General features: G+C 33.4%; 1 protein-coding gene across 1 annotated transcript; it reads right to left on the bottom strand.

Annotated features, from left to right (window-relative positions):
* Positions 1–187: 187 nt before the first annotated feature.
* Positions 188–15,772, bottom strand: wnt7ab (wingless-type MMTV integration site family, member 7Ab). Its single transcript, XM_073822643.1, has 4 exons — positions 15,498–15,772; positions 14,716–14,942; positions 8,575–8,846; positions 188–2,889 (listed from the first exon to the last, which is right to left on the bottom strand). Exons 1-4 carry the CDS (start codon positions 15,566–15,568, stop codon positions 2,407–2,409), a joined length of 1,053 nt encoding a protein of 350 aa, XP_073678744.1. The 5' UTR covers positions 15,569–15,772; the 3' UTR covers positions 188–2,406.
* Positions 15,773–17,503: the final 1,731 nt, after the last annotated feature.

Raw genomic sequence — 17,503 nt, 5'->3', positions numbered from 1 at the left:
TATTTTTAAGCGTGTAGTTATATCTCTGCCAAATATGACTGGTTTTGTGGTCCATGGTCACATATGGTTCAGTTCCCAATTTAAAAAATCCACCATATGTTTGTTCACTAAATCACTAAATCTCAGTAAGAGCATTAGTAATAGTGTTACTTACAACTATCAAACAATACTAACAACATAGCCATGGTTGCATGAGATCTACGTTTGATTTTAATAATTAACATACACATTCCAACTTTGTCACCCACAAATTAAAATTATTGCATAATGCAAATGCAATACATCGGGTGTTCAGAAATGACAAGGTATAAATAAAACATTCATATAAAAATATTCTTTCACAAAATATACTCTCTTACCAATATTTTCAGTGTAATTCTATATCTGGATTCATCACTATACCAGTTACAAAAAGCTTTGTGGTCAGTAGTTTCTTAATATTACAGCAAATGTGATTATTCCAGACTAGCAGCATACAGGCAATTTCTCATACGAAAAAAAAATATTGCTTGTTGTCATGTAACAATGCATTATGTAAACTAAAAAAGCTATTCAGAAGTGAATGCATAAACATTAACCCAGATCCGTTAATTCTTTCCAGTGTCTCGTGAATTACAGTTAACATTTTTTTTTTATAAATAAATAAAATCAGTAGTTTGGAAGAATTTAACAACAGTGATTGCCCACATTTTCAGCAACCTTGGTTCCAGGATTTTTTTTTTTCAATTAAAAATCCTCAATAAGGCAATCAAAGTCGTGAGTTGAACCAGTCAGCTTCAAGATGAATCATTGCAAACTTTGATTTGAAGCAAAAAAAAAAGTATAAGGATTGTCCTCTACCTCTGGAACCATGCTGTTTTGCTCTATTACCCCTTTATGTCAAAAAATCCTAAAGGATTCCAATAGGAATCCTCTACAGGATTCCAATTAGAATATCATATTTTGGAATCGTTCCTAAAGGATTCCATTAGGAATTGTCTTAATGGGATCCTGTTTTATTTTAAAGCATCTTTCAAGAATTTTGAAGAATCCTAAAGATACGCTTTTTATTGTATATATTACTAACCAATAGTTTAGTGTCTTGCAGTTTACTTTAACTAACCTTAATGTGCATTCCAATAGGAATCCTCTACAAATCCTAAAGAATTCCAATAGGAATCTTCTACAAATCCTACAGGATTCCAAAAAGAATTTCTATTATATTTTGGAACCATTCCTAAAGGATTCCATTAGGAATTGTTTTATAGGATTTTCTTATAGGACAAGAAATAAATATCCTGTAGGATAATTTCTACATGATTTTAATGGGATCCTGTTTTATTTTAAAGCATCTTTCAAGCATTTTAAAGAATCCTAAAGGTACACTTTTTATTGTATATATTACTAACCAATAGTTTAGTGTCTTGCAGTTTACTTGAACTCACCTCAGTGGACATTTCAATAGAAATCCTCTACAGGATTCCAATTAGAATTTATATCATATTTTGGAACCGTTCCTAAAGGATTCCATTAGAAATTGTCTTATAGGATTTTCTTTTAGGACAAGGCATAAATATCCTGTAGGATAATTTCTACAGGATTTTAATGGCATCCTGTTATATTTTAAAGCATATTTCAAGCATTCTGAAATCCTATAGATACGGTTCCAAACTATGATAGAAATTCCAATAAGAATCCTGTACACGTTTCTTATTAGAATCCTTTAGGATTTTGTTGACAAGCAACATACAATGAACAACATCTACATCAGGGTGATGTAAACCGCAAACTGCAAGTACTATTTGGTAGTAAAACAAGAACAGTGGAAAAGTGCACCTTTAGATAAAAAAAGAGTTCCCATAAAGACATGAACAAGCATCCCATGAACAATTTGATCCCATAAAAAAATCCTATAGGAATGATACTACAGAATATATATGTCTTGTCCTATAAGAATATTTTATCATATTCTAAAATATGATAGAAATTCCAATAAGAATCCTGTACAAAATTCTTATTGGAATCCTTTAGGATTTTTGGACAAGGGGGGTATTTGTTAATATCTATAAGCTTCACTGCATGTTTGCAAGGCGTCCAAGTAGCTCCATTGGTAAAATCAAGGTGCAGGTAATTGTTACGGGTTTTACAGCAGAGAGAGCCTTATTTTAATCCAGACAGCTTCAGGATCCTGCAGATTTAGCGCAGAGAGCAGGGTCAACTGTGTGGCATCTAAAGTACTGTAATTTACACTTTTTAGTTCCACGTTCCTTCTCACGCAGTTCTTTCTTCAGAGTAAAGCTTTGACAATCCATCAAAGTGAAGGAAGCCTGTCTGAAGTAAGGTCTTGTGCAAAAGAACAAAGTGAAAGAGTACTCTTTTAAGGTCAGGATAAAAGACCTTTTCAAAGAGGAGGTCCATAAGCATCGCTCATTTGCATGTGTACACCTCTGTCCTCTCGCTGCAAGTGTTGCATTTGACGTAGCAGCACCAAAAAAACTTGCAGTTGCACTGCCACACGCGCGAATACTGGTGCGTGTTGTATCCTCGGCCGCAGCACATCAGGTCACAGCCGTTGGGATGGTGCAGGAGCGTCTTATTGCACACCCGCCCTTGAGTCCCGACGCTGCCTGTCACGGGATCCGCCTCGCAGTAGTTGGGCGATTTCTCGATGTACACCAGATCCGTGTCCATGGGCTTGCGGTACGAGTACGGCTTTTTGATCTTGAGGAAAGTAGGTCGTTTGTGGCGCGTGGCTTTGACCGGCTCCACGTGGATGGCGTGGCTGTATTTGTCTTTGAGGATGTAGCCGAGCTCGCGAAACTTGGGAAGGGTCATCCAGCAGGTTCTGGTGGTGCAGGATCCAGACACACCGTGACATTTACACTCCAGCCGCATGTTCCTTTCCAGGACCTGGGACAAACACAGGAGCAAGAAAGTGAAAAATGAGTGCTTTAATTAATCAAATGATTCATTCCTGACCATAAATTCACAAATTGCACAAACTTCTTTGTGAGGAAATATGCGCGCTTGCAACATCATTTCATGTTGATGCTTTGTTTAAAATTCAGTCTTTAGACTGGAAAGCTTTGCTTTGAACTTAAGGCTGGATTAGACTACATGACTATTGAGATTTTTGACCTGATTCACAATCTGCAGGAGTCAACACTAGTTCCTGAAGGTCAGAAGCCAGTCTGCAGATTCTGATCATTTGGACCAATTTCACCAAAAATTGTGTAGTGTATGATGGGCACTGACTTTTTTGATAGTCCGCTACTGACTATAAGCAGTGTTGTAGAAAGTTACTTTTAAAAATAATTTATTACTATACTGTGTTACTCTGTTAAAAAGTAACTAATTGTGCTACTTAGTTACTCTTTATAGAAAGTAATGTGTTATGTTACTTTGTAATGCAAGTTACGTAATGAACCGCGTCTAAAAAAAGATATAAATAAAGGTAATAATATTATTTTTTGTATGTAACTAGTAAAGTAACGCATTACTTTTTAATTAACAAGAAAATATCTGAGTTACTTTTTCGAATAAGTAACACCAGTTACTTTTCCCCCCATTTATTGATTAAAAGCTCTCCTGTGAGTTTGAAATTGTGAGTAAGATGTTACTTTAGTTTTAGGATAAATGTGAACATGTATTAATTAATCTCACTCACTAAAAAACAGATACAGTGTTCTTCAAAATGAATAAAAACACTAAAATTCAACACAAACTTTCAATAATTAAATGTTAAATAATACAAATATCCTTTATTTAATACCATTTAATTAACCAATGTCTTTGCTGCTGACCTTTGATGATCCAATTCATCCATACTAATAAGCAAAAATGACACAAGATAATCTAACATTTGTTTTCCTTTTTTTATTGCTAAAGAGTTAACATTTTTTCTTCTGCGGTCTACTGTACAGACATGAATTTACTTTTCTCTAAGCCTGAGGCTTTTGGTGTGAAAAGGCTTTTACATTTGACAAAAATAGAACTTTTTATATTAAAAACAAACGAGCAAGCCCTACCCAGATTTAAAAAGTAACACAAAAGTAACGTAACGCATTACTTTCCATAAACAGTAACTAAGTAACTACACCAAAAGTAAAATTAAAGGATTATTCCACTTCCAAAAGAAAAATATACTCATAATTTATTCACCCCCCATGTCATCCAAGATGTTCTTTTTCTTTCTTCAGTTGCAAAGGAAAATTACGTTTTTTTGAGAACTTTCCAGGATCAATGGTGCTCGATGGACAGAAGGTTAAAAATGCAGTTTCAGTACAGCTTCAAAGGGCTCTACACGATCCCAGATGAAAAATAAAGATCTCATCTAGCAAAACGATTGGTTATTTACTAAAAAAACATACAATTTATATACTTTTTAACCTCAAATGCTCGTCTTGTCTAGCTCTGCATTGCGCATGTGCACTCTGGTTCAAGATAGTTAGGGTATGTCGAAAAACTCCCATCTCATTTTCTTCTCCAACATCTAAATCATTCTACATCGCTGCAGAACTACCGACCCAGTGTTTACAAAGTGAACATGCAAGAAGGGTCAAACACCTTTTACAAAAAAACTGGTAAAACTGTGATGCAGGATGATTTTGAAACTGGAGGATAAAATGAGATGGGAGTTTTTTGACGTACCCTAACTGTCTTGAACGGGAATACACAGAGTACGCATGCGCATCACAGAGCTAGACAAGACGAGCATTTGAGGTTAAAAAGTGTATAAATATTACGTTTTTAAGAAAATTAGTGATTGTAGCGCTAGATAAGACCTTTATTGCTCGGCTGGGATCGTGTAGAGCTCTTTGAAGCTGCATTTAAACTGCATTTTTAACCCTCAATCTGCTGATCACCACTGAAGTCCACTATATGGAGAAAAGACTTGCAATGTTTTCCTCAAAAACTTTAATTTCTTTCAGACTGAAAAAAAAGGGATGAATATCTTGTATGACATGGGGGTGAGTAAATTACCAGGAAATGTTTATTCTGAAAGTGGAGTAATCCTTTAATAAACCTCAGGCTGAAAGAAGTGCCTCTGCTTCTCAGTCCCAAATTCTCTCAATATGGGAACAGCAGAGGTGTCAATAAATAAATGGGAAAACGAAGTAACTTGCATTACTTATTCAGATATTTCGATGTAAATTTAAAGGAGACATCAGATTTTCAGTTTTTTAGCTTTCTTTGCATTTTGTTCCTGCCATGTTTGCCAGCTGAAAAGAAAACTTTCAGCCAGATTGTTATGTCTGAGTCAACTGTGTCATTCAGCAAACTGGAATCTCTAGCCGGTTTCAATGTAGACAGCTAGCTATTTGAATAAGACCACCTCTAACCCACATACTGATATAGTTAGGTGTCTTGTTCTGGGACGCCCCATGGAAGAGAGGGGTGAGGTGAGCAGTGGGTCATTATCATTTAAAGAGAAAAGGCTCACTGTGAACAGAGCTCTTTTCCGACAAGGTAAAATGGGTGATGCTTTACCAACAAATTCTCACATGTTGACACTTGGTCAGGACCCCTTGGCAGCACTTTTTGACACAAAAAGTACCCCTTTAGCACCATTTTTCAACGTGCAGGGTTCTCCATGGCTTTAAATAAGAAACCCTTGGCGTCAATATGCTGACGCGAAAGGACTGAGAAATTTTTAACAAAAATATGTTAGAGATATTATTAAATTAATGCATTACTTTGATAGTTACTTGAAAAAAGTAATCTGATTACATAACTCACGTTACTTGCAATGCAGAACCTCCAAACACTGATTATAAGTAACAGGTTGTTTTCATTTATTACGTATCTTCTTTAGCAACAATGCATTCATTTCTGCGTGAGCTTGTAAAGTTCAGAATGACTTGACAGTCTGTTAGTGTGTAATCCTCAGTCATTTAGTGTATGATCACCAGTTTTTCTCTGTAACCATTTACAAACAATTGTGTTTGAAATCTGTTCAGATTTAAAGCAGGTGAGAAACGCACAATAATATGAAAACATGAAGCGGTTGGAACATTATAATTTTTACATAAAAAAAAAAAATAGTATTAGCAATCAGACTGCTGTTGTTGGTGATTTTTGGTCTAACCCGAAAAGAAAGACTGATTACCACTTGGTTGAAGTATCTGAAGTATCTGCTCAACCCATTAATTCACATTCTAAGAACAAATGTACAATAACTATTGTCATTGCATCCAATGTTATTTTCCTCAACATCATACCAATGACATCAATCAAAATCGTCTTAAATACCAAGACCTTCTGCTATCTGTTCTTCAGAGATGGGCACCACGAGCCAACGTCATTACATTAGGCATGAATTACGAATGGGAGGGGAACAGTCAAACAGAGCACTCTTTTAGTTTGCTCGAGACAAAACCTGCAGCTAGAATGATCCTGTAAGGCTAGTCAGTTCACTAAGAGGCAATTTAGCTGCTCAGATAAGACGGTACAAACGCGGCTCCTTCTGCTGGCTGCATGTGGGGGCCGGGGTGAATGAGGAGAAGTGTTGGTGCCATGAATCAACTCCCTGTGACCAAACGAGAAACAAGCCAGACATAAGATGGAAGCTTCTTTACCCCTCATTAAACTTGACTGGAGAGCAAGAGTGATTATTCTGCTCTCTCTTTGGCTGACAGACCTGCTGGGGTCTTACTTGGGGACTTACTTAACTGATAAAGGCAATTTCTGTCAAACTGTATTCAACAGATTTGACAATAATCACATTTGAGACGTACAAGCACCAATAATTTTTGATTACAATCATGTCCAAACTGCGCCATAAGCTTCAGAAGACTTGAAATATAGTGCCTGCTTTATGATTATATGTTTTTAAGATACACTACAAGTGCAAGTTGTACTACAAGTTCAGTACAATTCTTTTTCCCAAGGGACTGTTTCCCTTATTCCACATCAAAGACAACGTACAAATGTATATGCAGAAATGCATGTCCTCTAAATGCAGGTGAAAGTGAAAAAGCCTTTTAGGGATGTTTGGCGGTTTGAGCATTGAAAGTTGAGACAAAAACACAACATCAAAGATGAAACATTTCCATCAAAGATAGCGATAGGGGATACTGGTGTAAGCCAATGTCTATTTAACTGAGCAGAAAGTGGGAGTGGTTTTGCACAGAGCTCGGTGTGTTAGAGCTGATCTGATTTGTAATCAAACTCTAGCACTTATACTGCTCTTACCCCTAAAAGCTTCCTATTATCACTGTGCCAGTTGAGTCTTGGCTTCGGTGCCGGATTGTTGACGGCTGCTAACCGCAGTGCCATAGTTACTGAATCCTTCCCTGTACTTGACTTTCACTTGATCCGTTCAGTGTAACCAAAACATCACTTCACTGATAGATAATACCTCTTAAAGGAATAGTTCACCCAAAAATGAAAATTTGCTCATTAACTCACCCACATGCTCATTTTCAGACTTGACATGATGAGGCATGGCCAAACATCATGCGTCTCATAGCTGAACATGATACATCAAGCTTGAATATGCATAAAAAATGAGATTTGAGCTGCAACGTATGGGAAGATGTTCAGTGAATAATAACTTAAAGAGCAGGTCATATGGGTTTTCAAAAAATGCATAGTTCTGATTATAAACTCTAGATGGGCTGACAGGTTGTTAACGCAACTGATATCACAGAGTTATACGACTTGGTTTACATTGCATACGCAACCAATGAGCTTGCAGCTTGCATTTTGCAGCGTGCTTTTAGAGTTCCTCTGAAACCCCCCACCTTCTCCAGCTCCACCTGTATAGATCTGCTACAGGTTATTTTATGATATTTGTGCAGCAGCTTTATGTCTTAAATACTCACAGCACCATATAGCATATGTCTTGGCAGTAGCAATTCCTGTACTTGCTTGCAGCAGCAATAATCAACAACTACAGCAGTGGCAGCAGCGTAGCAGATCTATTCCACCAAGACCAAATACATTAACACTGTCATATCCATTACCATGCTAAACTTTTCTGAGAGTTATCATGACAGAAATACCTAGTTCTGCCATTAAACTCTAGATGGCACAGGCTGACGGGTTGTTAACGTAACTGACAAGCTCACAGAGTTATATGACTTGGCACAAGCTGATTGGTTCATGTTGCATATGCAACCAATGAGCTTGCAGCCTTACGTTTAAATGGCTGGTAGCATTCACTTGGGCATTTCGCAGCATGCTTTCAGAGTTCCTCTGAAACCCTTCTCCTTCCCCAGCTCCAATAGAATGTTAAAAAAGTTCAGTGTTAAATAAATATTTTTAAATTGTTGTTTTGTAATTTATTTATTTATTTATTTTTTTGAAAATCAAGACAAAACTGTAAAAAGCACATTTTGGCTATTTCATTTATGCAATGGTGAAAAAAATTGGCAAAATACATGGAGGAAAAACACGAAAAACCATGTTCGGTAATCAGCCTTTCGGCCTAGTGTAATTTTGTTCGGTTTCGGCCAAGAATTTTCATTTCAGTGCATCCCTATTTGGGTCAACTGTTCCTTTAAAGCAAGCACTCAAAACTGAATCATGTCATGTTTGTATTTACAGGAAACATACAAAGCCAAACCTTTGCTTGTATAATCAGATACATACCTTTCGTCCTACTTCGTTGTTATGCAGATTCATAAGTGTCCTGGCGCTGTGTTTGATCTCTCTAGCATCCATAAAGACTTTGGAGAAGCCTAGGCCGTAGTGGATGTCTGCTGAGCAGCCGCCCCATTTCCAGCCGTTGGCATGACCGTGGAATCCCTGTTTGTCTTTGTCGCAGCTGCAGTCGCTGAGGTTTCCCTGCGTGCAGGCGGCGGTGATGGCATGAGCCACTCCTGCAGCGATGATGGCGTAAGTGAACGCAGCCTCTTTACTGCCTGTTAACAGAGGACGGAAAACACAGACTTTAACAACTGCCTTGTGCTCACCTAGGTTGGATTTATTTGATGCAAAATACAGTAAAACAGTAATTATTACTCTAATTATTATTACAGTTTAAAATAACTATTTTCTCTTTTAATGTATTTTAAATATTTAAATTACATTTATTACACTACAGTAAAAACATACAGTAAAACAGTAATTATTACTACTATTATTATTCAAGTTTGAAACAACTATTTTCTCTTTAAATGTATTTTAAATATTTCAATTACATGTATTACAGTAAAAAACAGTAATTATTACTCTACACATGCAGTAAAACTATTACTCGAATTATTTCCATTTAAAATAACTGTTTTCTTTGTTAATGTGTTTAAAATATTTTAATTACATTTATTACACTTCACAGTAAAAATATACGGTAAAATAATTATTACAATAATTATAATTTCAGTTTAAAATAACAGTTTTTCTCTTTTTATGTATTTTAAATATTTAAATTACATTTATTACACTACAGTAAAAAAATAAACGGTAAAATAATTATTACAATAATTATTATTTCCATTTAAAATATCTGTTTTCCCTTTTAATGTATTCAAAATATTTTTAATTAAATGTATTACACTACAGTAAAAATAGCACACAGTGAAACAGTAAGTATTACTGTAATTAAGTTAGTTTAAATATGTATTTGAAATATTTTATTTACATTTATTACACTACATTAAAAATATACAGTAAAACAGTAATTATTACTATAATTATTTCAGTTTGAAATAACTTTCCTCTTTTAATGTATTTTAAATATTTAAATTACATTTATTACACTACAGTAAAAAATACTGTTAAACAGTAATTATTACTATAATTTTTATTACAGTTTAAAATAAGTTTTTTAATGTATTTTAAATATTTAAATTACATTTATTACACTACAGTAAAAAATACTGTTAAACAGTAATTACTATAATTTTTATTACAGTTTAAAATAACAGTTTTTTAATGTATTTTAAATATTTTAATTACATTTATCACACTACAGTAAAAAATAGTACAGTAAAATAATTATTACAATAATTATTATTTCCATTTAAAATATCTGTTTTCCCTTTTAATGTATTCAAAATATTTTTAATTACATTTATTACACTATAGTAAAAATATAATACAGTAAAACAGTAATTATTACTGTAATTAATTTCGTTTAGAAAAATTTATGTATTTGAAATATTTTAATTACATTTATTATGTTTGTTTAAAAAAGTATGTATTTTAAATATTTTAATTACATTTATCACACAACAGTAAAAATATATAGTAAAATAATTATTACAATAATTATTATTTCAGTTTAAAATAACAGTTATTTTTTAATGTATTTGAAATATTTTAATTAAGCAATAAGGTACGAGAGGCCGTGCTGTATCATAAATAAATCACGGCTGAAGGGCGTTGTTAGGCACGACGCGAAGCGGAGTGCCTGCAACCCCTTCAGCCGTGATTTATTCATGATACAGCACGGCCTCAAGTACCTTATTGCTTTTATAAAACGGTTACCACACAATAAAAATATTAAAATCCAAAAATATATATTAATTTATATATATATTAAGTTGTACGTTTTCATAAAGTAAAATCATTAACTGCCTTCCGCTGTAAAAAGTAGTTCCTAACTGCTAAAGCTTTGTTTACGTTGCTAAGGGTGGTTGCTAAGGAGGTTCAATGATACACAGAATGTTGAGTGAAGCGGTCGTAGCTGTGCTGTATCGTGAATAAAACACAGCTGCTGACCAATCAGAATTGAGGAATGGAACTAACCGTTTTATAATTACATTTATCACACTACAGTAAAAAATAGTACAGTAAAATAATTATTACAATAATTATTATTTCCATTTAAAATATCTGTTTTCCCTTTTAATGTTTTCAAAAGATTTTTCATTACATTTATTACACTATAGTAAAAATATAATACAGTAAAACAGTAATTATTACTGTAATTAATTTAGTTTAGAAAAATTTATGTATTTGAAATATTTTAATTACATTTATTATGCTACAGTAAAAATATAAAACAGTAAAACAGTAATTATTACTGTAGTTAATTTAGTTTAAAAAGGTATGTATTTTAAATATTTAAATTATATTTATTACACTACAGTAAGAAATATTTAATTTACATTTATTACACTACAGTAAAAATAATACCGTAAAATAATTATTACAATAATTATTATTTCAGTTTAAAATAACGTCTTTTTAATGTATTTGAAATATTTTAATTACATTACACTACAGTAAAAATATACAGTAAAACATTAAATATTACTGTAATTATTATTACAGTTTAAAATAACTGTTTTCTCTTGTAATGTATTTTAAATATTTCAATTACATTTACACTACAGTAAAAAATCTAATATTGTAAAACAGCAATTATTACTATAATTATTACAGTTTCAAACAACAAGACTTTATCATATTACTGCATACCACTGAGACAAGCTTCGAATAGTTAGCTTTAGCTTTGGGTGGCCAAAAATCAATACTTTAAATAAAGCATGAAATATCTGCATTAATGTATAACTTAAACTGGTTAGAAACTTTAAAACAGATTTATTTCCAAATCTCTCAGACCACTAGTGCACATGTATTCATAAAACAGATATGTGCAGACAATTATGTAGTCATTATAATAAGCGTGTGCTTTTTGTAAATAATCACAGGTAGTATTTTGAGTGTATTACCAACAGAGAACATTTATTAAATTTTATTAGGCACAATAAACATTGCATTGAATGAGCTAAAGGCAAAAAAACGAATGATCTACTTCCTGAGGTTATCACTCATTCCTTCTCCATAAATCACTGACGAACATGTTGTATTTGAATAATTGGCAGGTGCTTAACAATTAACTCAAATTGTAAATTTATTATTCTTTCCTTCCAAATCCTGAATCAAGAAACTCTTTCAAAGCAGAATAATAAAAGCATATATATTCACCAGCAGACTTTTATTTTGTTACCCAGATTTTCCTCTATTAATTTAACTACTCAGATGGATCTTTGACGAACTTTTATAAACATGTGTGGTTTGCTGTGGCTTATTTTTAAGCAGGTTGGGCTGGCAAAGTTAAAGTCCATTTGGCTCAGGTGACATCTTATCATGCTCTGTAATTTACACCTGTGGAAAAACTCTTCAGGCTGCAAATACCAACCCAAACACTGATACATGCATTGAAAAATGTTAATACCAAACTCACAAGACAGAAAAGAGGCTTCTTGTTGAAACTTAAAAATAAAGCTTTAACAAGAACCAAAAATGGTTTATACCTTACATGAGAGGAGAACCACAGTCCCACACATAACTTTATATTACTTACACTCTTAAAAATAAAGGTGCTTTAAAAGGTTCTTCACAGCGATGCCATAGAAGAACCATTTTTTGGTTCCACAAAGAACCATCTCTTTCTTAGATTTTATAATCTGAAGAACTTTCTTTCGCCACAAAGAACCTCTTGTGAAACAGAAAGCTTCTTCAGATGTTAAAGGTTCTTTATGGAACCATTTAGACAAAAAAGGTTCTTCTATGGCATTGTGAAGCACCTTTATTTTTAAGAGTGTAGTTCTTATAAAACCATCTACATCAATACTGATCTCAAGTAGCTACATAAAATAAAACTGCAAGGACGTTTCAGCTTCAAAGACCTATACAGCAATTCAAGATGGTTCTCCAAAATGGTTGTCTTTTAGAAGTGGTTTGTTTGCTGAACCTAAGAACCACTGAAGAACATGTAGCTTTTTTTGATATTGCCATCTTTAATGACTACCCTTATGTATACTTCTTTTAAACTTAAAATATGAAAGTATACTTTCAGTCTACTTCTCAGAAATGTGCTTTATATGCTTCTCAGAAATATACTTTAAATGACATTTGAGTATACTTGACTTATACTGAGAAAAAATTATATTTGAGCTATACTTGTGCTCTGGGAATCCGTGTTTTGATTATTCTTTGATTTTTGAGCTATTACACATATGCTGAACAGATTTTCCAAAACACAAGACGAACCCGAAACAACAGATGCTTCCACATGTAATCTAACACAATCGTCAGACATAAAACAGCATCAAAACCATAGATATGGACAACTGTGTAACGTTATGAAATAAAATGACGACCCATGAAGAGGAAATAATGACTGTCAAGCTTTGAGGTGTTGATCAACTCCATCTACGTTTTAATTAACGAATAGTCTTTTTTTTAGCTTTCTGTTCAAAATGTTGTTTATTTATTTCATTAATTAATTTAAACTTACCCACATTCAGGTGTTTATAAACAAACAATGCATGAAGCTAGAATAAAATGTTTTTGTTTACAAGCAGATACCCTGTTCTTTCTTTTGATGGTTTGTACAGTATGTTCATATATTCATATAACAAAATATATAATAATTAATACCTAAATAGGGACATAGTAGTATACTTAAAGTATGATGTAACATGCGAGTATACTTGCAGTATAAAACTACTAAACTAGTAGTTTACTAAGACTATACAACTAAACATGCATAAAAAGTATTTAATTAGTAAACTATCAGTATACCTATAAGTTCACTTTTAGTATACTTGCAGTACAAACTGAAAACATAGATGTCAACTAGTTGTGTACTCAAAGTTTACTACTGTCATACTTAAAAGTATACTTTTATATACAAGAAAGTAGGCCAATTTAGTCCCAGAGTATTGAAATAGTACACTACTAGTACACTGATATTTGTATACTTACTGCATAAAGTATACTTAAAAATATACTTGAACCTTACTTAGTATGTATACTTAATAAAATAAACTTGAAGCAGTGTTGGGGGTAACGCATTACAAGTAACACAAGTTACATAATAATATTACTTTAAGTAACTAGTAACTAGTAATTTTTCAAATAATTTATTGATTTAAAGCTCTCCTGTCCCCATGTTGAGAGAAATTGTAAGATGTTACTTTAGTTATAGAATAAATGTGAACATGCATTAATTCATCTCACTCACTAAAAAACAGATACAGTGTTCTTCAAAATGAATAAAAACACTGAAATTCAACTCAAACCTGCAATAATTAAATATGTTAAATAATTCAAATATCCTTTATGTATTTAATCCCATTTTATTAACCGATGTCTTTGCTGCCAACCTTCAATTATCCAAATTATCCATAATAATAAGCAAAAATTACTCAAGATAATCTAACATTTGTTTTCCTTTTTTTATTGCTGTTCACATTTTTTCTTCTGCGGTCTACTGTACAGACGTCAATTTACTTTTCTCTAAGCCTGAGGCTTTTGGTGTGAAAAGACTTTTACATTTGAGAAAAATAGAACTTTTTATATTAAAAACAAACAAGCAAACCCTGCACAGATTTAAAAGTAACGCAAAAGTAACGTAACGCATTACTTTATATAACCATAAAAAGTACTTAAGTAACATAATTAGTTACTTTTTAGGGAGTAACTCAATATTGTAATGCATTACTTTTAAAAGTAAATGTCCCCAACACTGACTTGAAGTACACTTCTTTTTGGTAAGGGTAGTTTCTGAGATGCTCATGTATGAGCTCAGGTAAGAAACACGCTCATGTGTCTCATCTGCCAGACATTTCAGGCATGTGCCACGGAAATCTTGAAATCTTGAACCGGTCGATCTTTATAACGTAGCCTATGAGCTGGGACTAGTAAAGGAGGTAACTGTTTTACCCAAAACTAAACAAACTGTATATAATCCGTAACCAGACCAGGAAACACTTCCCTCTTTCAGATTCATCCAAACTCTTGTTTAAGACATACGAGAGAAGATTTCCAACATACCCACTTTCAACTCTTTTCCGAAGACGGTCCTCTCTCCGAGCGCGGAGCAGTTCCAGCGGCCGTGTTTGAACTGGAACTGGCACTCGTTGATGCCCATCTGCGCGCCCTGTCCGATCACGATGATCGCGTCCGGCCGACTCTGACAGATGATCCGCTGCCTGGGCGCCAGTCCGGGGATCTTATTGCATATGATGCTCGCTCCAAGCGCCAGCACAGTGGAGAACCGCCTATAATTGATGAGTGAAGAACGTTTAGATATGTAACATTTGGTTGCTAATCAAACAAATATTGGATACCAAAAATAATCGGGCACATGGAGCACCACCGGACACCTCCGGACGCACAGCGCGCAACGGAGGGGTCCAGTGGTTGTCCACTGGAGGTTTCCAAAGATCCACGCGAAGTGCGCATTAGATCCTTATCAAAATAATTGCTGTATGATATCCTATTGTGAAATACACCCTTAAAAATAAAGGTGCTTCACGATGCCATTTGTCAAAATGGTTCCATAAAGAACCTTTAACATCTGAAGATTGAAGAATCTGAATTCTTCAGATTATAAAAAGGTAAGAAAGAGATGATTCTTCTATGGCATCGCTGTGAAGAACCTCTTAAAGCACCTTTATTTTTAAGAGTGCAGGGCAACTGGATATCCAGAGCAATTTACAAAGTTCGTCTAATGCAGAATAAACACCAGGCAGCATTAATTATTCTAACAACATTCTGGTATAATAATAGTGTACAATGCATTTGTGCATTTGTGAGTTTTTCCATCAGCTCACCCCATTTTCAAGTAGATTATTCCGAGACAAAGGAAAATGTGAAATATCCAACGTCGCGTTCTTCTGCTCATGATGGACTCGTTTTGCAAAAGTACACAAAAGTATCTTGAAATAGAGTTTTCCGTTTGAATAATCAGTTTATCAGCAAATAAAGTCCGTTTGAAGTAGCCTGTGATTTCCAACTAGTACACTTTTCCTTTGGCCGCACATGTAGCTCCACCGTCAAGGTGTATCCAGGTTGTGTTGAGCGCGCATAGCGGCACAGGTAGAGCAGATGTGCCGGTCTCAGGCTGGGTGATCTGACCTCTTCATTCTCCTACTGTAGTTTATATATCTGGGCGTGTTCTTTAGAGCTGTTGAGCCCACCCATACAATCTCATATGCATCACAGAAGTCGTGTGTCTGCGTTTTTTTTTCAGATGCATAAATACTACTATTGTTAAAAACAACCCCTTTGAAGACAGCAGTTATAGTTGAATAATCAATTAACACTAACATTCCTTAACATGTCTTAACATAACAGGTGACACTTTACATCACACGTTTGAAGCAGTGTGATGTAAAGTACTGTGGTCCCACTTTATATTAGGTGTTTAACTACAATGTATTACTACAATGTAATCTGTACGTAATCAGATTCCAAAAAATAAGTAGCAACTTGTAATTATTAACATTTTAAAATACTCATAATCAGACTACAGTTACAATACAATACAATACAATTTTTATTTATAGAGCACAATTTAAAAACAACCGAGGTTGACCGAGGTTGACCAGTTACTTTTTATGGATTACATGATTACAAAATGTAATATTGTATTCATAATTTATCGATTCTCCATAATTCCTATTTTTCATCTTTTAAATTTAAGTTACTTTTTAAAAGTAATGCATTACAATATTGAGTTACTCCTTTAAAAAAGTAACTAGTTACATTACTTTTTTACGTTACTTTTTATGGAAAGTAATGTGTAACATTAATTTTTTGCGTTACTTTTAAATCTGTGCAGGGCTTGCTTGTTTGTTTTTAATATAAAAAGTTCTATTTTTTTCAAATGTAAAAGTCTTTTCAGACCAAAAGTCTCAGGTTTAGAGAAAAGTAAATTCACGTCTGTACAGTAGACCGCAGAAGAAAAGATGTCAACTCAAAGCAAAACAAATGTTAGATTATCTTGAGTAATTTTTGCTTATTAGTATGGATGAATTGGATTCATCGAAGGTCAGCAGCAAAGACATCGGTTAATAAAATGGGATTAAATACATAAAGGATATTTGTATTATTTAACATATTTAATTATTGCAGGTTTGCATCATATTCTGAGTTGAATTTCACTGTTTTTGTTCATTTTGAGGAATACTGCATCTGTTTTTTTAGTGAGTGAGATGAATTAATGCATGTTCACATTTATTCTAGAACTAAAGTAACATCTTACAATTTCTCTTTACATGGAGACAGGAGACAGCTTATAATCAATAAATGGTGGAAAAAGTAACTCAGCTATTTTCTTGTCAATTAAAAAGTAATGCATTACTTTACTAGTTACTTGATAAAAGTAATATTATTGCGTAACTTGCGTTACTTGTAATGCGTTACCCCCAACACTGGTCTTTATTTGACCGTCAAACTCTAGCACTCTCTGTTTCTATTTCTATTCTTTAAAAAAAAACTTCTCTATTCTTTTTATATCTTCTATATCTTTTTTCTTTTTGGGAAACCTTGATGCCATATAATTTTTTATGCACTTCATGTTGTTGATAACAACAAGTGGAATTTATTTTCCTATTTTTTGTATTTGTATATTTTTATATCAATATGTTACATTGATTATTGTATTTAAATCAATCTGAAATCAAGACAGTTCAAAAGTAATCTAAAAGTAATCTGATTATATTACTAAAATGTGTAATGTAATGGATTACAGTACGTTACTAACCACAATTTTTGTCACATAATTTGCAATCAGTAACAGATTGCAATTTGTAAGTAATCTACCCAGCTGTGTGTA

Source organism: Garra rufa, chromosome 18 (assembly GCF_049309525.1).
Source record: "Garra rufa chromosome 18, GarRuf1.0, whole genome shotgun sequence".
Taxonomy (NCBI): domain Eukaryota; kingdom Metazoa; phylum Chordata; class Actinopteri; order Cypriniformes; family Cyprinidae; genus Garra; species Garra rufa.
Note: the sequence above shows the minus strand (reverse complement) of the source record. Positions and strands in the feature narration are given on the sequence as shown.